Source organism: Megascapheus bottae, chromosome 17 (genome assembly GCF_031878675.1).
Source record: "Megascapheus bottae isolate mThoBot1 chromosome 17, mThoBot2.hap1, whole genome shotgun sequence".
Lineage (NCBI taxonomy): Eukaryota > Metazoa > Chordata > Mammalia > Rodentia > Geomyidae > Megascapheus > Megascapheus bottae.
This window is the reverse complement of record NC_143525.1, coordinates 1,147,670-1,171,979: the sequence shown is the minus strand read 5'-3', so window position 1 is coordinate 1,171,979 and position 24,310 is coordinate 1,147,670. Positions and strand designations below refer to the sequence as shown.

Genomic DNA, 24,310 nt, shown 5'->3' with positions numbered 1-24,310 from the left:
GTGTGTGTGTGTGTGTGTGTGTGTGTGTGTGTGTGTTAGTAATGGGCCTTGAACTCAGGACCTGGATGCAGTCCTTTGACTTTTTCTCTCAAGGCTAGTGCTCTACCACTTGAGCCACAGCTCTACTTCCAGCCTTTCGGTGATTAATTGGGGATAAGAGGTTAGGGTTTTTTTTTTTTTGTATTTTTAATTAAATTTTATTTGCAAGGTGATGTTCAGTGGGGTTACAGTTGCATATGTAATGTAATGAAGATTTAATACTTTATTTTAATTATGATAATTTTGTTTGTTAACCTTAATTAAGAAAGCACATAAAATCTGATCAGAAGCCAGGCACGATGGCTCATACATGTAATCCCAGCTACTCAGGAGGCTGAGATCTGAGGATCGCGGTTCAAAGCCAGCCTGGGCACTAAAGTCTGTGATACTTTTAAAAAATTTTGCCAGTCTTGGGCTTGAGCTCAGGGCCTGAGCACTGTGCTTGGACTTTTTCTCAAGGCTAGAGCTCTACCACTTGAGCCTCAGCACCACTTCTAGCTTTTTTCTATGTATGTGGTACAGAGAGGAATCGAACCCGGGTCTGTGTGCATGCTAGGCAAGCACTTTAACCACTAGGCCAAACTCCCAGTCTGGGATAAGAGTTTTGGGTGGGAGTTTGACCTGGTGGTAGAGTACCTGCCTAGCATGTCCCAGGATGGGGTGGGGTGGGGGATAAGGGGAAAGGTTCATAGACTTTCCTGATTGGGCTGGCTTCATATCATGATCCTCAGATCTCAGCCTCATGAGAAGCTGGTGAGCATCAGTGTTTGGCCGGGATGTTTATTTATTTATTTATTGCCAGTCATGGACTTGAACTCTGGTCCTAGGTGTTGTCCCCAAGCTCTTCAGCGCAAGGCTATCACTCTTATCTCCAATTAACCTCCAGAAAATGGGAAGTGGGGCTTGGCTCAAGGGTAGGGTGGAAGCCTTGAGCTGAAGAGCTCAGGGACAGTGCCCAGGCCAAGTTCAAACCCCATGACCCACAAAAAAATAAATAATAATAAATAAAAATAAAAAGACTGTGCACAGGCATAGTCAAGCAACAATTATGTAGTTGGCAAGCTATTTGGTGAGGACCACAAGAGAGAGAAGGCCTCAGTTTCCTGTTACTCAATAACCCCAAATTCAGACATCTTCATTCATCTCCTGCCTCACCCCTTAGGGTGCTATCTACCTGTACCCTTAAATTCTACTTAGGCTTTCCTAATAATCCACCTTTCATTACCTTTCTAAAAAATAAATCTGGGGCTGGAAGTTTGGCCTAGTGGTTGAGTGCCTGCCTAGCATGCACAAAGACCCGGGTTCGATTCCTCGGTACCACATACATAGAAAAAGCCAGAAGTGGTACTGAAGCTCAAGTGGTAGAGCTCTAGCCTTAAGAAAGCCCAAGGACAGTGATCAGGCCCTGAGCTCAAGCCCAGGACTGGCAAAAAAAATAAAAATAAAAAATAAAAACAAATCTGGCTGGGAGTTTGGCCTAGTGGTAGAGTGCTTGCCTAGCATGCACAGAGACCCAGGTTCGATTCCTCCATGATAGAAAAAAAAAATCCAGACGTGGTGCTGAGGCTCAAGTGGTAGAGCTCTAGCCTTAAGAAAGCCCAAGGACAGTGCTCAGGCCCTGAGCTCAAGCCCAGGACAGGCAAAAAAAAAAAAAAAAAGTAAATCTAAGCAGGGTGCAGGTGGCTCCCACCTATAATCCTAGCTACTTAGGAAGCTGAGATTTGAAGATCACAGTTCAGTTAGCCCAGACACTAAGTTCATGAGACCTTTATCTCCAACCAACCACCAGAAAACCAGAAGTAATACCGTGACTCAAGTGGTAGAGTGATAGCCTTGAGCTAAAGACCTCAGGGACAGTCCCTTGACTGACAAAAAGAAAATAAAGAAAGAAAGAAAGAAAGAAAGAAAGAAAGAAAGAAAGAAAGAAAGAAAAAAGAAATCTTAAACTATAACAAGCTTTCTGTGAAAATTATCCACACTTGGTGAAATCAACCAGGATGACAAGAAACTGTCCCCAGTTGAGAAAAAGGAGGTCAGTTCTGGATCACAAAGAGCACTTGGTCTTGAAAAATGGCTTGATTTGCTTATTTTGGGCTGGTACTTGGGTTTGGACTAAGGGTTGAGGCACTGTCCCTTAGCTTTTATCTCATGGCTGGCCACTTGAGCCACCAGTCCACTTACAACTTTTTGACAGTTAACTGGAGATAAGAATCTCTCGGACTTTCCTGCCTGGACTGGCTAGAAGCTGAGATTCTCAGATCTCATCCTCCAAAGTTGCTAGGATTACAAATACAAGCCACTTTATCCAACTGAGAAGATGTGATTTCTAACAGAATGGAACAGGAGAGGAGGGGGAGAGAAGGGAGAAGATGGAAGCCATAGGAGTGAGACAGTGAAACAGACTCTAAGAGGAAACTTCTTGGAACAAAATTAAGATGTAAACCCATCACTGGCTTCTGTTTTCTAGGCTGTCCCTCTTATGCATGCTAATTCTCTCTCTCTCTCTCTCTTTCTCTCTCTCTTCCTCCCGCAGCCAGGCTTGAACTCAGCCTCATGATCACTCAACTGGTGTTCTACCATTTGAACCATGCCTCCAGCTCAATTTTATATCTTTACCAGAACCACTGCCATCCCTGGACACCTCAGGACACGAATGTGAATGCTCCTCATTTCCCATTAGTATTAACATTCACAGATGGCCCAGAGAAAAGAGTGAAGAAGTAAAGTCTGAGGGACTAAGGACCTTGTCCGGCTGATGAGGAAGGGTCAGGTGGCCAACCACAGTCTCTCTGACTCATGACCCGGTGCTTCTCTGCCTTAGATTAACCCAATTTGAATCCCAGGTCTGAAATATACTGTACAACCTTCAACAAGTTGACTTCACTGTGCTATTTGGGGATGGGAGAGAGTTTTGTAGTACTGAAGCTTAGGCTCAGGTCCTCATATCCTTTTCTGCTCAAGGCTGGCCACTTTACCACTTGAACCACGCCTCTACTTCTGGCTTTTGGCTGGTGAATTGGAGATAAGAGACCCTTGGGTTTGTCTGCTCTACTTTCCTTCAAACCTCAATTCTCGGCTAGGATAGCTAGGACTGCAGGGGTGAGTCCTGGTCCCAGCAACTACATAACATCTTAAAACATCAGGCTGTGTGGGTCTGGGCCTCTGGGATGCCCTGCAGTGGGGAATAGAAGAAACATCAAAGTCCTGTAGGTGAAGCCTCTGTCTTATTGAAAACATCTGAATCTTGTGGGAAATTTGCTCACCCTATTTTTTCTTTTTGCTGGTGTGTGTGCCATATGTGCACGTGTACTTGCACACATGTGCACTGTAATAACCTCGTAGGCTTAGCTGCCAAGTTGTTTTTGTTTTTGTAAGAATGCTTAACCTGCTCGACCACCTGTGTGGTTTCATCCTTGTGGGCATTGACTATGGGCATCGAAAGGTGACATCATACGGCCGCTACCACCTGTGTACGGTGTTTACTTTTTATGATCGTTGGGGTAATGTCTAGAGGGGTTACAGTCACATTCGTGAGGTAGTACGTGCATTACTTCTCACACACTGATACCCCTTCTCATGTTTTTGTCCCTGTTTCCCTCCCCCTGGCGTTTACCTCTAAAAGCTCAGCCCTGATATAAGACTGATTTAACATTTGCAAATCAATTATTGTAATACATCATATTAATAGAGCTAAGGTTAAGAACCATATGATAATTTCTCTGGTTTCGGAGAAGGCATTTAACAAAATCCAGCATCCATTCATGTTGAAAGAACTAGAGAAAATAGGAATAGGAGGTACATTCTTTAAAATAATTTAAGCCATATGTGACAAACCTACAACCAGTATCATACTAAATGGAGAAAGACTAGAACCATTTACCATAAAATCAGGAACTAGACAGGGATGCCCACTCTCTCCACTTCTCTTCAATATAGTGCTGGAACCCTTAGCCAGAGCAATAAGGCAAGAGAAGGACATCAAAGGGGTCCACACAGGGAAAGAAGAAATTAAACTATCCCTGTCCACAGATGACATGATCCTCTACCTGAGTGACCCAATATGCTCCACTCCCAAACACCTAGATGTAATAAACCACTTAAGCAAAGTGGCAGGATACAAAATCAACCTGCAAAAGTCAGTAGCCTTTCTGTATGCCAACAATACACAAACAGAAGGAGAAATGAAGAAAATGATCCCGTTTGCAGTAGCCCCCAAAAGAATAAAATATTTATAAAGGATATCAATGTGTGAGAAATAATGCCCCTACTACCTGAGGAATGTAACTGTAACCCCTCTAGACATTATCCTGAGAATTAAAAAATAATAATACATTTAGGAATTAACTGAACAAAGGATGTAAAGGAGTTATTTAATGAAAACTCTGAAAGTCTAAAGAAAGAAATCAAAGAAGATACCAGGAAATGGAAAGACATCCCATGTTCATGGATAGGGAGACTCAGGATAGTGAAAATGTCCATACTGCCAAAATTTAGATGCAATTTCAATGCAATCCCCATCACAATCCCAAAGACATTCTTTACTGAAATACAAGGTGTCATCCAAAGGTTCATACGGAACAACAAAAGACCAAAGCAATTCTAGGCAAAAAGAGCAATGCAGGTGGTATTATAATACCAGACTTCAAACTCGACTATATATATAGAGCCATAATAACAAAAACAGCTTGGTATTGGCCCAAAAATAGACCAGAAGATCAATGGAACTGAGTAGAAGATCCAGAAATAAAACCACATACCTACAGTCAACTTACATTTGACAAAGGAGCCAGAGAAATACAGTGGAATAAACACAGCCCATTCAATTATTGGTGCTGGGAAAACTGAGTGGCCACATGCAGAGAACTAAAAATTGATCCCAGCCTATTGCTATGCACAAAACATTAACTCAAAATGGATCAAAGACCTCAATATCAGACCTGAAACTCTAAAACTGTTACATGATAGCATAGGAGACACTGGAACTCATAGGCACAGGCAAAAACTTCCTAAACAGAATCCCAGGATCACAACAGATTGGAAAGAGACTGGAAAATGGGACTACCTAAAAATAAAAAGTTTCTGTACAAAGACATAGCTACTAATCGAAAGACAGCCAACCAACTGGAGGAACTAAAGAGAGACTTATTAAAAGAAATGGTAAACATGGTAAAGAAACATATGAGAAAATGCTCATCATCCATGGTCATAAAAGAAATGCAAATAAAAACAACCATAAGATACTTCCCAATCAGAATGGCCAATATTCTGAACTCAGACAATGACAGATGCTGGCGGGGTTGTGGAGAAAGAAGAACCCTGCTACACTGCTGGTGGGAATGTAAACTAGTTCAGCCACTCTGGAAGGCAGTGTGGAGGTTTCTTAAAAAACTGAAAATAGTGGTAGAGTGCTTGCCTAGCATGCACGAAGACCCGGGTTCGATTCCTCGGTACCACATACATAGCAAAAAAAGCCGGAAGTGGTGCTGAGGCTCAAGTGGTAGAGTGCTAGCCCTGAGAAAGTCCAAGGACAGTGCTCAGGCCCAGGATTGGCAAAAAAAAAAAAAACCAACTGAAAACAGACCTTCCCTACGATCCTGCCGTACCCGTCCTGGGCATCTATCCTAAACACCATAACCTGCTCAGCCATGTTCATCTCTGCACTATTCACAATAGTCAAGCGATGGAGACAACCCAGATGCCCTACTACAGATGAATGGATACAAAAATGTGGTACATATATACAATGGAATTCTACATAGCCAACAGACAAGATAAAATAATGGCATTCTCTGGGAAGTGGATGAAACTAGAGCCAATCATGTTGAGTGAGATAAATCAAGACCAAAGGAGCCAAAGGTACATGGTGTGCTTAATATGTGGATATTAGCCCCAAACAGTACAAGAGAGATGACTCAATACTCAGTTACTCAAGGTCATTGACATGAACTTAAGAGATATAACGATAGAGACATGAAAATCTATGATGGGATATATATTCTATAATGATCTATTATATAGATCAATATGTATCTAGGACATACAAACTCTCAGCCAAATTTGATTTTTTTTTTTTTTACCAGTCCTGGGCTTGAGCACTGTCCTTGGACTTTCCTCAAGGCTAGTGTTCTACCCTGCGCCACTGCACCACTTCTGGCTTTTTCTGTGTATGTGGTACCAAAGAACCGAACCCAGGTCTTCGTGCATGCTAGGCAGGCACTCTACCACTAGGCCAAACTCCCAGCCCTTAATTTGAATTTTGTTCTTAAATTTATGTGCCAGTGATTGGATATAGCGATTCCCTTCTTGAATACTTGTGTGTTAAACTTGACGTTTGAAATAGGATGGAAAAATCAGTGTTAATAAAATCTTTTAATAAAAAATATAAATAAAAACTCAGCCCCACTGACGATCTGTTCTCTCTCAGCTGGAAGGTGGAGATTAGCTGCTGTGGTATTAAACTGACTCTTAGCTCCGTTCACTGAGTGAGTGCTGGTGACTCTATTGCCAGGGGGTTCAGGGCCCCCCAAAATTACATGCACATACACATACACACATACACACACACACACACACACACACACACACACACACACACACACACACTACCAATACTGGGGCTTGAACTCAGGGCCAGCGCTGTTCTTTAACTTTCTTGAACATTCTACCACTTGAGCCACAAGTCCACTTGTGGCTTTTGGGTGGTTAGTTAGTCTCCCAGGCTGGCTTCAGACTGAGTGAGAGCATCAGATCTTAGTCTCCTGAATACCTAGGATTGAAGGCATGAGACCCCAGTGCCTGGTTCCTCACTTTTTTTTTTTGTCATTTACCTACTTGGTGACTCTTTCTACATTTTTGTGGGTCTATTTGTGTGAACTCCAACTGTGAAAACTGTGGCGATTATTTTAAGAAATGGAGATGAGTAGACTCCTTTATGTAAGGCGAGTTTGTGCGCACACACACACACACACACACACATACACATACACACACATACACACACGCTGGTACTGGGGCTTGAACTCAGAACCTTTTTTGGTGGTTCATTAGGGATGAGTCTCATGGACTATTCTGCCCTGGCTGGTTTCAAATGTCAATCCTCAGAGCTTGGTCTCCTGAGTAGCTAGGAAAATGGAGACATCACACAAATATTTCTTTAATATGTGTAGGATGGGGGATGGGGTGGTTGGTGCTAGGGCTTGAACTCAGGGCCTGAGGTTTTTTCACTCAAGGCTACTGCTCTACTACTTGGGCCACATCTCCATTTCTGCCGTTTTTGATAGTTAATTGGAAATATGAGCCCAAGCCAGCTTTGAATTGCAGTCCTCAAATCTCAGCCTCTTGAGTAGCTAAGATTATAGTCGTGAGCCATAGGTGCAGGATCGAAATTACCAATAGCATAGCAGAGTACTAAAAGCCAGGAGGTTTTTGTTTTTGTTGGTCATGGTGCTTGAACTCTGGACCTGGGTGCTGTCCCTGAGCTCTTCAGCTCAAGGCTACGCCTTACCCTTTAAGCCTCAGCACCACTTCCAATTTTCTGGTGGTTAATTGGAGATAAGAGTCTCACAGACTTTAGTTTCTGGGCTCACTTTGAACCCCAATACTCAGATCTAACCCTCCTGAGTAGCTAGGATTACAGGCATGAGCCACCATGCCAGCCATCAGGAGACTTTTTTTAAGCAGCACCCCTGATTCTGTGTGGCAGCTTGGAGGGACCAGAGAAGAAAGAGAATGGGAAGGTGAGGGAATCGATGACTGGGAAAGGACCCCAAAGCGGGGATCCCTGCACAGGAGAGGCCCAGTCTCTGACCTCCCCCCCCCCCCACCATCCTGGCTGCAGGAGCAGCCTGTGACAGCAGCGGGACTGCAGGGACTGAGACGACAGGGCTGGCGGTACTTCAGAGGGGCTTTCTGGAAGTGTCTGGCCACAGAACGTTGGAGAAATCCAGAGCTGAGAATTCTTAAAGTTCCTCTCCCTTCCTCCTCTCAAGGTGGCTGACAGCTGCCCCACACTTTCAGTTTTGTTTTGTTCCCTTGTCTTTGAGAGAAACGAAACTCAACAGCAAGCCACAGAGGCAGGCACAGGATACCATCATGGAGGGGGACTTCCAGATGTGCTGGAATTGGTAAGAGGCCCCTCTCCAGCCACTGGCCCTGGCTATCTGGGGGAGCGGGGGGAGGAGAAGCAAGGAGGATGTGTGTGTGGTCTGTAAAGGTGTAAAACTCTAGTGCGGCCTGGAATTCATTTCTCATTTCACTTCTGCTCAGGGTTTTAGACTTTCACGGACCATTGCCTACTGGGCTGCTCTTACTTCTCAGGGCTTATCAATGCTACTTCCTCACACCATCTGGGAAAGCACAGCTCCCACAGCTTCTCCTGAGTCTCTCCTATTCTCAGGGAACTCAGAGGGTGAGGCTGGAGGACAGAGGACCACATCGGTCCATGGAGAGACTGAGCGCCGGAAGGTCTCCACTGCACAACTTTGCTCCAGCCAGACTTTCCTAGATCTCACAACTAGAATAAGGGCAGCATGGAGAAGGAACAAGTCATACAGGCCAGAGGGAGAGAGCAAAGAGATGGATGAGGTCACTCATATGTGTGCTAAGAGTGACACAGGGCAGTGCAATTTTAAGGGTTTCTCTCTGGTCACACCCAGGCAAGAGTTGATGAAGAAAGGAAAATATTTCTCTGTCTTTTTTTCCAGGTAGAACTCTACCACTTGAACCCCAGCACCTACTTCTGACTTTTTCTATGTATGTGGTTACCAAGGAATTGAACCCAGGTCTTTGTGCATGCTAGGCAAGCACTCTACCACTAGGCCAAACTCCTAACCCATGAAAGGAAATATTCTTTGATGATGTGGATGGTTAGAAAAAAAAAAATGCCCAGTGCTGGTAGATCATGCCTATAATCCTAGCTACTAAGCAGGTTAAGATCTGAAGATTGCTCAGACAGGAAGATTCTTGACTCTTCAATTAACCACCAAAAAGCCAGAAGGAGCTGTGGTTCAAGTGCTACAGTGCTGGCCTTGAATGAAAAGGCTAAACGACAGAGGGGGAAAAATGCTAATGGCCTAGGCACTGTCCCTTAGATTTTTCAAGCTCACGGCTAGCACTCTACCACTTAAGCCACAGCTCTACTTCTGGCTTTTTGGTTGGTAGAGATTGAAAAAAAAAAATGCCAGGGGTAGTGACTTTAACTTCAGGTTGTACAGTTTAAAACCAAGTGCCATGTCTCACGCCTATAGTCCTAGCTACCCAGAGGCTGAGATCTGAGGATTGAGGTTCAAAGCCAGCCCAAGCACTAAAGACTATGAGGCTCTTATCTCTAATTAACCGCTAGAAAATGGAAAGTAGGGCTGTGGCTCAAGGAGTAGGGAGGTAACCTTGAACTGAAGAGTTCAGTGACAGTGCCCAGGCCTGGAGTTCAAGCCCCATGACCGACAAAAAAAATAAAATTTTTTAAAAATTTTAAAACTCAGGGCCTGAGAATTTGGCCTGATGGTAGAGTTTGTGCTTGTCTAGCATGCACAAAGACGGGTTCAAATTCCTCTATATCGCATGACAGAAAAAGCCACATATATAGAAAAAGCCGGAAGTGGTGCCGTGGCTCAAGTGGTAGAGCTCTAGCCTTGAGAAAGCCCAAGGACAGTGCAAAAAAAGAAAATCTCAGAGACTTCCCTGCTAAGCCTGTATTGCAAACACAATCCCTCAGATCTCAGCATCCTGAGTAACTAGGATTACAGGCGTGAGGCATGGCACTTGGCTTTAAACTGTACAACTTGAAGTGCCAGTTGACACATTTTGACATGTGACATGAAAAACAGCAGAGCAGGCAGTATCTCCTTTATCCCGGTCCTGGGGCTTGAACTCAGGATCTGTGCACTGTCCCTGAGCTTCTTTTGCTCAAAGCTAGCACTCTACCACTTGAGCCACAGCATCACTTCCAGCCTTTTTGTGTGGTACCCAGGGCTTCGTGGATGCCAGGCAAGCACTCTACCACTAAACCACATTCCATGCTCCATTATCCTATTTTCAGTAGGCCAGGCCTGGGTGTGGAATAGGGGTTTGTGTTCATACCAGCTCAGGAAGCCTAGCCCTTTTCTTGCCTTGATCCTTAGCAAAAGAAGTGTGGCCTCTGTCCACTTCAGCCTCCATGAGGCCCACTGCCTGCGTTTCCTGGTCCTCTGCCCCGAGTGTGACGAGCCTGTCCCAAAGGAAGAGTTTCCAGAGCATTGTCAGAATGAGCACCCGCAGGTAAGCAGGTTCAGGAAGGGCCTAAGACTCAGAGGCCAGAAGACAATCCTTCCTGGCCCCACTGCACCCAAAAACCACGTAAGCCCTCCACATCCAGCATTTGTGGAAAGGAAATACAATCCTGTCTCTCTTTTCCCTCAGTTTTCCCTTTTGACAGTCTTTCCCTGTAAGTTTATGGGTCTGGCCAGACAAGTCACTCAAGAAGCAGAAAAGGTGGAATGTAGTTTGAGGTAGCCAATCCTGACCTATTCTCCAGGTATTCACATGTCTAAGCCAGAGTAGATGTGGGAAAGCATGATGCAGGCTATGGGGTGTGTGTGTGTATGTGTGTGTGTGTGTGTGTGTGTGTGTGTGTGTGTGCGCGCGCGCATGTTTAGGTCAAGCCTGCCATGTGTTAGCTGAATGTACAGAGAGACCCTTGCTAGAATTGCATAAGGTTAAGAGTCAGTTGCCATTTCCTCTCTATAGCCAAGCAGGCCAATCTGGACAAAGAAGAGGGACAAGGTAAATGAGACTAATAATAAAGACGTTCCCTCACCAGATGCTAGTGACACACACGTAACCCTTATGAGGGTGAGACTGAGGATCAGGTTTTGAAGCCAGCCTGAGTAGCAGAGTCCATGAGACTCTTATGTCCACATAACCAGCAAAAGCCAAAAGTGGAGCTGTGGCTCCAGTGGTAGAGTACTAGTGAAAAAGCCAAGCAAGGGTGTAAGGCTCTGAGTTTGAGCCCCAATACTGGTGCACACACTAAAAGATATCCTTTGAGCCAGGTGGCAGTGGCTCCCACCTGTAATCCTAGCTACTCAGGAGGCTGAGATCTCAGAATCAAGGTTCAAAGCCAGAGCAGGCACAGAACTGTGTGAGACTTATCTCCAATTAACCACTATAAAACCAGAAATGGCACTGTGGCTCAAGTGGTAGAGTGCTAGCCTTGACCTAAAGAACTCAGGGTCAGTGCCCAGGCCCAGAATTCAAGCCCCATGACCAACCAACAAAAAAGGGGGGCAGAGGGTTGGAAAGGGGGATGAAAACATGAGAAGAGGTATCAAGGTTCAAGAAGTGATGAACCCATTACCTGTAACCCCTCTATACATTATCCCCACAATAAAATACCAAAAAGATGGGGGCACCGATCCCTTACCCCTGATGCAGAAGGGTTGCCTGTGGTCCATAAAGCCAAGAGAGGTTGCATTCCCCAGCTGTGACCCTTGACACCCCTTTCTCTGATTGGCTTCAAATCCTCAAGAAGACGGATGGCCTCCTGCCCCCCATCTGCCCGTAGTCCAAGAAGCCAATCACAGTGGCCCTGCTTCTTCCCACACCAAGAAACAAGAGGAGGACCCCAGCAAATGCAAGTTCTGTGAGCTTTCTGTGCAGCTTGGCATGCTAGAAATCCACGAGACCCACTGTGGCAGCCGGACCGAGCGCTGTCCTCACTGCGAACAGCTCGTCACGCTCCGAGTCATGGCCCATCACACACACTTCTGTGGGAGCAGCCAGACTAAATTAGGAGGTGAGAGATAGGCCAAGGGGTGAGAGGACGGTGCCCAGAGCCAGAATGTCTCCTGGAAGGGCTGCAAGGCCTGTGTGTCGCCATTCACCTGGCTCTTCTAGCTCAGCACCGTAGCTGTCTTCTAGTGTGCCAGCTGTGTCCTTTAAATGACCAGTGCAAGGAGAATAAGAGGTAGTGGTGGGGGTTTGGGGGTTACACAGACAAGTTAGCCCTAAAATGGAGAGGTTTTCTTTGAACTCCTTCAACATAATCTTAGCCTGGTGGTAACTCACCTAAATCCATTAGTAGTTGAGAAACCAACAAGCAAAAGTACCTCTCTGTGTACAGGGAATGAAGAAGAAATTAGACTGCATATTCAAGCTTCCAGAACAAAATCGTTTTCTACCCTCAGCTGTGGGCGGAAGCTCATTGTACCCCACACCTATGTGTTTGTGTGTTTGCTCTCTGCAATCATTTCACACAGGCTTCATCCAGTTTGATGACCTCGTGTGTGTGTGTGTGTGTGTGTGTGTGTGTGTGTGTGTGTGCGCGCGCGCGTGTGTACTGAGACTTGAATTCAAGGCCTTATGCTTTCCCTTAACTTTTTTGTTTTTGTCTGGTTTTCACTCAAAGCTGGCATTTGACCACTTGAGCCGCAGCTCTGCTTCTGGCTGTTTGGTGGTTAGTGGGAGATAAGAACTTCATACATGCTCCTGCCTAGGCTAGTTTTGAACCTTGATACTCGGATTCCAGCCTCCTGAATAGCTAAGATTCCGGTCTGAGCACTGGTGCCCAGCTTCCATGACCTCTTTATGAGAGTGTGTTAATTGAGGACATAGCCATGCATGTGATAGATTGTTACAGAGAGTCGGGATAATTACGGATAGTGTTGTTTCCATGCTTATGCAGGGAAGAGAATGCCATCGGAAGGGAAAATCCACTGTGCTTATTGCAACCAAATGATTCCAGGAAATATGTATAGCCATCATATGGGAAGTAGCAATCTTTCAGTGTGCGTGTGTGTGTGTGTGTGTGTGTGTGTGTGTGTGTGTGTGTGTGTGTGTGTGTGTACAGAGTACTGGGGCTCAAACTCAGGCCCTTACATTCTCACTTGGCTTTTGAGCTCAAGGCTAGTACTCTAGGACTTGAGTTGCTTCCAGCTTTGTGTTGGAGATGGAAATCTCACAAACTTTACTGCTGCTTGGGCTGGCATGGAATCATCTATCTAGTCTAATCTAAGCTGTCTCTGTCTATCTAGCTGTATGTATGTATGTGTGTTCAGATGCATTCATATACATATGTGTGTGTGTGTGTCTGTGGATGTAAATACATCTATATTTTTTTCATTTGTTCCCAATAGACTTTTGTACATTGCTTTAGCTGAACTTAGCATGCATTCTCAACTTCCAGGGTCTGGGCATTGCCATTTGGAGTTTGGTTGGGTCTGCCTTACTGTTTTCTGCCCAGGTGGTAGTCTCCATTAGACTGGCAAAACTCGGTGGCCTCTTTTCCATAGTGAAGGTGAGATTAGAGCTGTGTACAAAAAGGGAATGATCCAGCTGTTTGGCTGGTTGGTTGGGTTTGCCTGGGATTCCTACCCCAAAAAACAGGTGTGCCCCACCACATCCAGCTGTTGTTGAGAACTCTGCCTGAGCTGATCTCCCACCACAGTGCTCCTCTCCTCAGCCTCCTGAGGAGCTAGGATTACAGGAATGAGCTGCTATGTCTGGCTTGCCTGACTTGTTTTGCCCAATATGAAAGTATCTGAGCTGGGTGCGGTGGCTCATGCCTGTAATCCTCGCTACTCAGGAGGCTGAGATCTGAGGATCAAGGTTCAAAGCCAGCCCAGGCACAAAAGGACCCGAGACTCTTATCTCCAATGAACCTCTAGAATACAGGCAGTGGGGTTTGGCTCAAGGGTAGGGTGATAGCCTTGAGCTGAAGAGCTCAGGGACAGTGCTCAGGCTGAGTTCAAGCCCCATGACCCACAGAACAAAAAAGCAAGAAAGCAAGCAAGAAAGAAAGAAAGAATCTTTGTAGGGGGAAAGCTTTTCTGTTTTTTTTTTCTTTCTTCCTATCTTTTTAGTATTGTGATTTGAACTCAAGGCTTTCAGTTGCTAGACAGACATTCTACCACTTATTTTATATCCCGGCTTTTTTTTTTTTGCCAATCCTGGGCTTGAACTCAGGACCTGAGCACTGTCCTTGGACTTTCTCAAGGCTAGAGCTCTACCACTTGAGCCTCCACACCACTTCCAGCTTTTTTCTATGTATGTGGTACTGAGGAATTGAACCTGGGTCTTCTTTCATGCTAGGCAAGCACTCTACCACTAGGCCAAACTCCCAGCCATCCTAGCCTTCTAATGGGAGGTTCAGTTACTTAGTTGACTATATTAAAGTTGAAGTCATTTTCAAATGTGGCTGTGTTACTTACAATCGCAGGGTAAATGTCCAGTCTGTGAAATATCATCCTTCTGGAAAGCCAAAACCACCTCCTCTCTCCTACCCAAGTCAGACTAGTGGGAATCAAACCTCTACATCTGAGAAAGATGTCCGTCCAAAGGAAAACACCATCACCGATTCCCTTCCTTCTAAACGTTCAACAAAGCCTACGGCAAGAAGCAAAGATTTGCCTTTGAAGTCTGAGCCCAGGCTGAGGGCTGTCTCACCCACAGAAGAACAGTCAGCTTATGACCTTCTGAGGAGATGTTCTCAGTGTGGCATCCTGCTTCCCTCACCTACCCTAAACAAGCACCAGGTACCCACCCCTGTGTTCTTTTGACCTTACAGGGAACTGGTTGGATATTGGTCTGGTTCCTGTAGTTCTTGCCTAAAATCCTTGCTACCACATACTTAGAAAAAGCCAGAAGTGGTGCTGAGGCTCAAGTGGTAGAGCTCTAGCCTTGAGAAAAATCCAAGGACAGGCCCTGAGCTTAAGCCCAGGACTGGCAAAAATAATAATAATAATAATTTAGCAATGCCAAGCAGGTGCACGCACACACACACACACACACACACACACACACACACACACACACATGCTAGTACTGGGGCTTGAACTCAGGGCCTCGTGTCCTCCTTTAGCTTGAGGCTGGCATTCTACAACTTGAGCCACACCTCCACTTTTTTTTTTCTGGTCCTGGGGCTTGACATGTCCTGTGTATTGTTCTTGAGCTCCTTTTTCGTTAAAGGCTTTGAATTTTTTTTCTTTTTGCCGGTTCCGGGGCTTGAGTTCAGGGCCTGAGCACTGTTCTTGGACTTTCACAAGGCTAGAGCTTTACCACTTGAGTCACAGCACCACTTCCAGCTTTTTTCTGGAATGTATGTGGTACTGAAGAATAGAACCTAGGTCTTCATGCATGCTAGGCAAGCACTTTAGCACTAAGCCAAAATCCCAGCCCCGAGATATTTTGAAAAGGAGTGATTCTCCCTTGACACATATTGAACTTTTGAAATATTTTGTTTCTTCAGGTGAAATGTCAACATCTAGCTTCATTAAGAGAAAAACAAGTGAAAACTAGCTAGATTTGGAAAGAACAGGTATTCTGAATTTAGATTTCCTATTTACATGGCTTTCCTGCTTCTTTTCTGGTGGTGGTCTTTTATTTGTGGAAAGACATAGAGGTTTCGAAGCAAAAGTTTGACCTTGAACTTTTTTTCTTCATTTTGAACAGGTATTAGCTTACCCCAAGTGCTAAGGTGACCAGGAAGAAAAGAACCTGGAATTCAATTAAGCCTAAGAGACCTCTTGATGTGTCCTGGAAGAATTAAAACAAACAACAACAAAAACAAAATAAAACAAACAGGCCTGAGAATGTGGCCTATTGGTAGATTGCTTGTCTAGCATGCACCACATACACAGAACAGGCTGGAAGTGGTTCTGTGGCTCAAGTGGTAGAGCTCTAGCCTTGAGAAAGCTCAAGGACAGCACCCAGACCCTGAGTTCAAGCCCCAGGACTGGGGTGAGAAGTAGGGGGAAATAGATAAAAACAAATAAAACCACTCTCCCAGAACACTTCCTGCTTATCTTTTTTATGCATTCCTTATTGGTTTTCTGCATAATTGATCTTGGGAGTTCAAGCAGCACATGAGACAGTATGTAGGAGAAAGAACAAAAGAAGAAAGGAAAAAAATGTGGGGAGGAGAGCAAACTGAGGCTGGGTTGGTGGACAAGGGGTTCTATGAGCACAAGAGGGTGTGACTGGTTTTCGGAAGGGGATGTGGAGGAAGCCCGGAGATGCAATTTCCTGAGGGAAAATCCTTTACCTCCTCTGCTTGGTGGTGGTGGTTGTGGGGTGGGGGGGTCCCCTAAGTTTTGTTAGGCTCTCCCAGGCAGAGGTGAGGGGGGGAGTCTCCAGAGGGGAAAGTGGAGGCCCACCCCAGATGGCACCTGTCTTCCAAATCCCCAGCTGAATCAAGACTGCGTGCGCCGAGGTCCAGGGCAAGGCGCAGCGTCTTCCTCGCAGGGAGGGCGCAGGGCTCTGCGTTCCCAGCGGCTCCTGGCCAGCCCCGGGCCGGGGTGCCATCCTGAACAGGCCCCGTGAGGCGTCACAAAGGCGGCCTGGTGCAGGGCTTTCACCGGGGCGAGAGAGCCGGGAGCCGGGTGCAGACTCAGTGCTCGCAGAGTTGGCTTCGGAGCAGCAGCGCGGGCGAAACAGGCAGCTCGCGGTTCCTGCGGCCCAAGGCGGGGCTGCAGCGAGCGGGTAACCCAGGGGCCCGGGATGGTGGGGGGCGCTGTGGGGGGCGTGCGGGTGCCTCTGGGAGCTGGTCCCCAGGCTAGGCAACCGCCGCTCCCAGCTCCTAGCCCTCGGCTGAGCCAGGCAGGACACCTTTTCTGTGTGCCCGCCGTACCAGGCTGGAACTCGGGGCCTGGGCACGGGGCCTTATCTTTCTTCACTCAGGCTGGTGCAAAATCACTAGGGCCATTTCTGGCCATCTTGATGGGTAATAGGAGTTACTGGCCTCAAACCATGATCCTCCCTCCTGATCGGCTAGGATTGCAGGTGTGAGCCTAGTGCCTGGCTCAGATATTACCCTTTACAGCACATTGGCAGATCAGGCAGACCCAACCCACCCAGCTACCCTGCTCCTTCCTGGTCAGAAGGAACAGGTGCCTATCTCCTTCATTTATATCATGTGGAGGCTCCTTGTAAAACTCCAGCCCCAGCCAGGAGCAAGGCCTAGCATGCACGAAGCCCTGGGTTCAAATCCTTGGTTCCACATACACAGAAAAAGCCAGAACTGATGCTGAGGCTCAAGAGGTAGAGCTCTAGCTTTGAGAAAGCCCAAGGACAGTGCTCAGACCCTGAGTTCATGCCCCAGGACTGGGGAAAGAAAAAACAACATAAAACTCCAGCCCACCAAATATCCCACCAACCCATTCCTGCCTCTTGAATGTCTAATGCATCTTCCCAGCTTCTTGGGATCTCATTTAACCCTTAGCTGTGCTAGGGATAGAACCCAAGGCTTCACACAGGCCAGACAAGCTTTAGTTTGAATGTTTTAAAGTAGTTTTCCCAGAGCACTTTTTTTTGAGTCCTTGATCCATGCTGAGTGGTCCCCACCCTAGGGAACTTTAGAAGCAATTGAAGAAACAACCCAATTTGTCCATTTTTTAATTTGAATTTGCAGCCCAGCATATCCCCTGAATGATTCAGAGATGCTGAGATCCGAGGATGGAGGGTGGAAGCCAGCACAGGCCAACAATTTGAAGGGACTTTCATTGCTGTTCAGGTATCAGGGTTTGAACTCAAAGCCTTGAAATCCTGTTTAGCTTTTTTATTCCAAGGTTAGCACTCTACCACATGAGCCACACCTCCACTTCTGGTTTTTACTGGTTAATTGGAGAACAAAAGCCTCACAGACTTTTCTGCCCTGGCCTAAGAGAGTCTTATCTCCAGTGAATCTGCAAAATGCTGCCAGGGGTGTGGCTTACATGGTAGAGCACCGGCCTTGAGGGGGAAAAATAGCTGAGCAAGAATGTGAGACCCTGAGTTTAAGCTCCAGTACCAGTTAATTCATTTGTTTAAAATTGCAAATTCAACACATCCAAGCAGTATTTAGTTCCCTAAATATTGCACACCCCACATGCATTCACAATTCTGTGCCTTGACATACACTTGTTTCCTCTGCCTGGAAGAGATGAGTTCTTCCAACATTACCAGACCAAAGCGGCACACTTTACAGATGCTCCTTACCCAGCTGTCACCTCTTCAGAGCCACCACTCTGCTTCTTTCCTCTCTCGCACACAAGTAGGCATGCCCACTGTGCCACCCTGGTCCTGAACTCATACCTTACATGTCCTCAGATACACTGAAATAGGCACAGAATGTCTCTTTAGACTCCCTACAGCAGGCCCAGGATCCGGTACACCCAGCACGGCACAAGAAACTCATTGGCTCGAGTTGAATCTGCTTGCCACCTGATGACTTTTCCTGTTTGACTCTACAGAAAACAGGTGATTGCTTTTCTCTGCTCACTCTTGGACGCCCAGCTCCCCACGCAGCAACCACGGCACAGCCCAGTTCACTGATGGACGAAGAAGACGACCCGATGCAGCCTCAAGATCAGAGCTGCTGGGCCACCCTGCCCGATGTATGCCTGCGTCGTGTTTTCTGGTGGCTGGGAGACCGGGACCGGTCCAGGGCGGCCCTGGTCTGCAGGAAATGGAACCAGATGATGTATTCTGCAGACCTCTGGCGCTACCGGACCATCACTTTCAGTGGAAGACCTTCCAGGGCACACGCATCGGAGTTCGAGTCTGCTCTGTGGTATGTGAAGAAGTTTGGGCGTTACCTGGAACATCTGGAGATCAAGTTTCTGAACCCATACAATGCCGTCTTGACCAAAAAGTTCCAGATCACCATGCGAGGCCTGCTCGCATGTCTGGGCAAGAGTAACAGCCGTCTGAAGTCTCTCTCCATCCAGCACCTGGAGATGGATCGTCTGGTCTGGAGAAACAGTATCAGGAACTCGTTCCTCAAGAGCTTGAGCTTCTTTCTCAAGAAGATGGGCAAGCACCTGGATCATCTGAGCCTGAAAGGGGCCAGGCTGACGGTGGAACAAGGCTGCAGCGTCCTCAACGCCCTGAGCTACCTGAAGACTTCCAGCATGGCGTCAGAGCTGAACATTGAGGATTTCTTCAGCCACCATCTAGCCGTCTACAGCAGCCCCCAGTTCCACAGAACCATGACCACCTTCCGCCACCTCACGTCCCTGACACTCAACTACAACTGCATCTCCGATGAGCTGCTGGAGAGCCTGGGTGAGAATAACGGCAGCACGCTGGGGACCATGAACATCAAGTGTCACATTCACGATCCCCACGGGCAGGTGGTGTGGGGCTTGTCCTGGGCCAAGCTGGCAAAGCAGGCCAGCAACCTGAAGGTAAACTTCTTCTTTGAACGGGTCATGAAATACGAGCGTTTGGTTCGGATCCTCCTTCAAGAGATTCCCGTGAGGAGCGTCAGTCTCCGGAGCTGTTACTTCAGTGACCCAGACTGGTCCATGCGGCCCACTCTCACTGACCTCCTGCCCACCTTCCGGTACACTCTGCAGGTAAGAAGGAAAACGAGACCCGGATGCTGGTGGGGCGGGGCTGCCACTCACATGAGCAGTTTATTGAAGAAAGTCAGCCGCCACCTGCTCCTCCATGCCTGCCCCTCCCCAGGCCCCAGGTTCCACACCAGAGTCCTAGGAAGAGGTGCTGAAGACACCTTCCCAGTGCCCCAAAGCCCGTGGTAGAGCAGGGCCTGCTTCCTTCTGGTAGGTGTGCTGCAGGCTGGTGGTGGCTGTCAGTCAAGGGAAGGTCCTGTATTTTGGTGGTGGTGGTGATCTTGGGACTTGAACTCTGGGCCTGAGCTCTTCAGCTCATGGTTAGTACTCTACTACTTGGAGTCACAGCACCACTTCCAGTTTTCTGGTAGTTCATTGGAGATAAGAGGCTCACAGACTTTCGCGCCCAGGTTGGCTTTGAACCCTGATCCTCACATCTCAGCGTCTTGATTAGCTAGGATGCCAGGCGTGAGCCACCAGCATCCAGCTTGGAAGCTGCGCTCTTAGCTCAGAGCTGTGAAGCCTGAGCCAGGAGATACTTTGCAGGTAAGCAGCCTCTTTCCACCTTGCTACCAGGTCAGAGCCACACAGAGACCCTGTGCTAAGTAAGAAGGCCTAGTCTACCCACTTACCATACAGACTGGTAATGGGAAAGAGGAGAATAGAAGGAACCAAATAGGTAAAAATCCAAGTTTGAGGGGCCGAGAGTTTGGCCTAATGGAAGACCCGGGTTCGATTCCTCAGTACCACATACATAGAAAAAGAAACTGGAAGTGATGCCGTGGCTCAAGTGGTAGAGCGCTAGCCTTGAGGAAAGCCCAAGGACATGTTCAGGTCCTGAGTTCAAGCCCCAGGACTGGCACAAAAAAAAAATCCAAGTTTGGCTCAGGCCACTGAAGAATTTGGAGGTTTGGGACTTGTTGTTTAATGGGAGCAGCCTTTAACTGTACACCCAGGATTTTTGTTCCTTTAAGGCTCTCAAACAGCTGTAGAGGTGTGGCTCAAGTGGTAGAGGGCCAGCCTTGAGCATAAAAAGGTAAACAAATGCATGAGGCCCTGAGTTCAAGCCCCAGTACACACACACACACACACACACACACACACAGCTCAAGAGCCCTTTTATTCTCTATGGAGGGCTTCTTGGAAGTGCCTTATTGGGAGTAATAAGCAAATTGGAGTTAACTGACAAGTCTAGATTAACTCAGGCCATTGCTGTCCATCTGCTTTGTGTTTATTCCTGGATTTTTCAGCAGAGTTCCTCAACAGGGAAAAGTCCCTTCAGGGCACTTGGAGATCCCTGTAAGAGGCAAGACTGCTTAGGCTCTGGGAACTGGTTAGAATCTTCTAGAACTCCCTGCCCTCTTCGTAGGCTGCAGGAACGCATTGGGGTGCCAACTCACACAAAGGGTGTTTTGAGGCATTTCTGGGTCATCTGGGACCATTCCACGCACATCTATTTTATGTAACCCAGCTCTCTGCGCCCCTCATGTGTGCCCAGTTTCCTGTGTCAGTATTGGGATTGAAACTCACACTTGCTGGTCAAATGCTCTACCACTTGAGCCACATGCTTCCCTAGGTTTTGCAAATGTGCATGCATGCTTGTAAAGTCATTCTCATATCTCTTCCTCTAACATCTCAATGTCTAGTGCTCTGTCTAAAAAGAGGCTTTGTAGCTATGTGACCAGAAGTCAGGTCAACAAGATGGCATGAAACGACCCAGACAGCCTCAGTACCTCCATCCACAGGCCCCTCCCTCATTGATGTTTTCCAGAAATTAACTTTTGAGTTCAACAATAACCATGAGTCACTCGATGAAGAGCTCCATCTCCTCATCCTATCCTGCAGGAAGCTTTTCTACTTCAAAATCTGGGCTTTCCTGGATGTTAGGTTTGTGGAGCGGATCCTGAAAAGCCAGGAGGAGGGGCAGTGTGCCCTGAGAACACTTAAGGTAAGGCCTCGGACCCAGAGCTTCAGCTCTGAGGAGTAGGTCAGAGATGGGAGCAGGGGCCATTGTCACCTGGTGCCCACTGGCGGGGGTAAATGACCTCACAAGCAGGACTTGGAACCCGCTTTCCAGTACCGCGAGGCCAAAGGTTCTGTATTCCTGGATTCAACCAATTGCCGATGCAAAATTGCTCTGGTTTCTGGACACTGGTGGCTCACATCTGTGATCCCAGCAACTCAGGAGGCTGAGATCTGAGGATCACGTCTGAAGCCAGTCCAGGCAGAAAAATGGAGACTCCTCTTCCCAGTTAACCACTAACATGCCAACACCCAGCAACATGTCAAAAGTGAACGTGTGGCCCAAGTGGTACAGCACCAAGCCCTGAGCAAAACCCAAGTGAGAGTGAGGCCCTGGGTTCAAGCCCTTGTATCAGCACAGGAAAACAAACAAACAAACAGAAAGGACCAGGAGTGTAGCCTAATGGTATAGTGCTTTCCTAGTGTACACAAAGTCCTGAGTTCGAATCCCGGGAACCACATACACAGAAAAAGCCAGAAGTGGTGTTGTGACTCAAGTATCAGAGTGATAGTCTTGAGCAAAAAGTGTCCAAGGACAGGGCCCAGGCCCTGAGTTCAAGCCCCAGGACTGGGGGGGGAGGGGGCAATTGTGTCTATCCTGAAAATGTATAGACTTTCTCTTATTGTTACACCCTAAATGATACAGAGTAACTATGTATGCAGTCTTATTATCAAGTATCATATAGGTGTAAGTACTTATAGTATATAAGTGATTTAAACATGAAGATGGAGGATACATTAGGTGATCTATGCATAGCATAGCATTTTAAAGACTTGAGCACCTGAGGAGTCTAGTATTGGGGGGTGAGGGGCGTGGTCCTGAAATGGAACCCTTGTGGATGAGTTCTAGCTGCATTTGGGCTTTTTTTCTAATTGTATAATCATGTGTGTAGATATTTACATGCCTGCTGGTAGGTCTTAAATGACGGTCACTGGTGTGTGTGTGTGTGTGTGTGTGTGTGTGTGTGTGTGTGTGTGTGTGTGCATGTCTGTTTCTTTATTGGTGCAGGTGAGAATTTATACAAACAGATATGAGACGAATGAAGAGGACAGGACCTTGCGGGAAATTTACAGGAGGTACAGAAAGCTGATCGATTCAGAGCTGAACTATTTTGTCATCGCCTATCCTATGATGTAATGAGCACTCTCTAGAGGAAGAAGCCTAGATGCGCCTTGAACCCGAAACCCCCCCAAAAAATCCTAAAGAACTGCACCGGGAGCACCCCCAAACCTCTGCCTTCTCTCTCTCTTCAGCCACTTCCATGCCAACACAAACAGCCTGGCCAAGGCTGGAACCGCTGGTGAGGGGGTGACTCCAGGTGACTTTAAAGTGTCATCTTTACCAACTATCTGATTGCTTTTTGTCATGTGGTTTTTACTTTTACCTCACTCAGCCACTGAGGAAAAAAAAACAAAAACCAAAGCAGTTTCCTACTAGTGGAAGCTGAACCCTGCATCCTTGTGTTCTTGTCTGGGCAGCCCGGGGCAGACAGAACCGGCTATCTTCATTCCTGGTTTAGAAACAACGTCCTACCCAGCTGACCTCCATGTCAGAGCCACCTGACTTGAAGTGGGAGGGGCCTGACACGTGGCATCAGTGGACCTCACCAGCCTGGGAAAATAACAAGACTCACGACTGGAACTCCATCCCGAAGAAGAAGCTCACCCAGCTGACTGGCTTTGTGGATGTGATCTCCTGCCTCACTCAGCCAGTCTCTTTTCCTTTTCCACGGAGGCTGTGTGATGCCTCTCTGAGCAGGCAGTCCTCCATGTGGAACTAAATCAGGAGTCAGTATACTCACATGCATGAAGAATTTCTAATAGCATAGAGAAATGTTCCTAATGCAGTTTTAATGTGACAATGCAGGACACACTTCATTTAGTGTGATATCAAGCATGTGAAACACACTAAGGGTGTGTGTGCGTGTGTGTGTGTGTGTGTGTGTGTGTGTGTGTGTGTGTTTGTACTGAGGCTAGGACTCCAGCCCTCACGCTCTTGCTTTTATTGCTCAAAGCTGGTGCTCTATCACTTGAGCCATACCTCCACTTCTAACTTTTTGCTGGTTGATTGAAGACTTGTCTGCCAATTGCAGTCCTCAGCTCTCAGCTTCCTGAATAGCTAGGATGACAGACACAAATCACTGGAAGCTGGTGAATTTTTTCCTCCTTCAAACATAGAACCTACCAGAAATATTGATTTTGGAGGTCAGAATTATGGGTGATTTCTCTTTTTCTCGGTATGCTTTCCAAACCTCCTCAGCTTTTCCACAGTTACCATATGATTAGGAAAACAATCTGATTCTCTTGGAGAATGTTGTGCACGTATTTGTATAGTGGTCATTTTCAACAGATTATACAACAATAAAAGACCAAAATCCTTCTAGTAAGCCACTCATTTCAGATTGCATATCTTGTCTTTTGTGTGCTAAGTCCATACATATGCCCTCTCCCTTTTTGGCCAGTCCTGGGGCTTGAACTCAGGGCCTGAAGACTATCTCTGAGCTTTCTTTTTCTCAAAGCTAGTATTCTATTTGTGCCACATCTCTGCTTCTGGCTTTGGGGTAATTAACTGGAGATGGGAGTCTCATGGACTTTTCTGCCCAGGCTGGCTTCATACTGAGGTCCTCAGATCTCAGTCTCCTGAGTAGCTAAGATTCTAGGTGTGAACCACTGGTACCTGGACTCAGCTCTTTGTTGAAAATCCTGTTAAACTGGTGCTTTTCTGTTTCCCAAGCACTTTTTTTTTTTTGGTCAATTGTGGGGCTTGAACTCTGGGCCTGGGTGCTGTCCCTGAACTCTTCAGCTCAAGGCTACCACCCTAACCCTGAAGCCACAGCACCATTTTCAGTTTTCTAGTGGATAATTGGAGATGAGTCTCACAGTCTTTAGTGCCAGCCTGGGCTGGCTTTGAACTGTGATCCTCAGATCTCAGCCTCCAGAGTAGC

At 46.8% G+C, this 24,310-nt stretch overlaps 2 protein-coding genes across 3 annotated transcripts; both read left to right on the top strand.

The window, feature by feature from the left end:
• The first annotated feature begins 8,075 nt into the window (after positions 1-8,075).
• Positions 8,076-16,332, top strand: Xaf1 (XIAP associated factor 1). The gene is given in 8 exon segments (XM_090351464.1): positions 8,076-8,162; positions 10,158-10,293; positions 10,872-10,883; positions 11,632-11,809; positions 11,911-11,980; positions 14,231-14,546; positions 15,260-15,328; positions 16,198-16,332. Coding segments are annotated over 8 exon segments (948 nt in total). The 5' UTR covers positions 8,076-8,130.
• A 69-nt stretch (positions 16,333-16,401) lies between these two features.
• Positions 16,402-22,712, top strand: Fbxo39 (F-box protein 39). Of its 2 annotated transcripts, XM_090351548.1 has the most exons (5): positions 16,402-16,491; positions 17,420-17,521; positions 18,240-19,346; positions 21,115-21,291; positions 22,375-22,712. In XM_090351548.1, exons 3-5 carry the CDS (start codon positions 18,321-18,323, stop codon positions 22,501-22,503), a joined length of 1,332 nt encoding a protein of 443 aa, XP_090207674.1. In that variant the 5' UTR covers positions 16,402-16,491; positions 17,420-17,521; positions 18,240-18,320; the 3' UTR covers positions 22,504-22,712. The 2 variants fall into 2 exon arrangements, with proteins under 2 accessions (XP_090207674.1, XP_090207673.1); XM_090351547.1 differs by lacking the exon at positions 17,420-17,521.
• The last annotated feature ends 1,598 nt before the right edge of the window (positions 22,713-24,310 follow it).

Coding starts and splice junctions, on each gene's coding strand:
- Fbxo39 (XM_090351547.1), top strand. CDS start 18,321: ATGGACGAAGAAGACGACCCGATGCAGCCTCAAGATCAGAGCTGCTGG. Junction 19,347..21,114: donor CCTTCCGGTACACTCTGCAG/GTAAGAAGGAAA, acceptor GATGTTTTCCAG/AAATTAACTTTTGAGTTCAA. Junction 21,292..22,374: donor GTGCCCTGAGAACACTTAAG/GTAAGGCCTCGG, acceptor TTATTGGTGCAG/GTGAGAATTTATACAAACAG.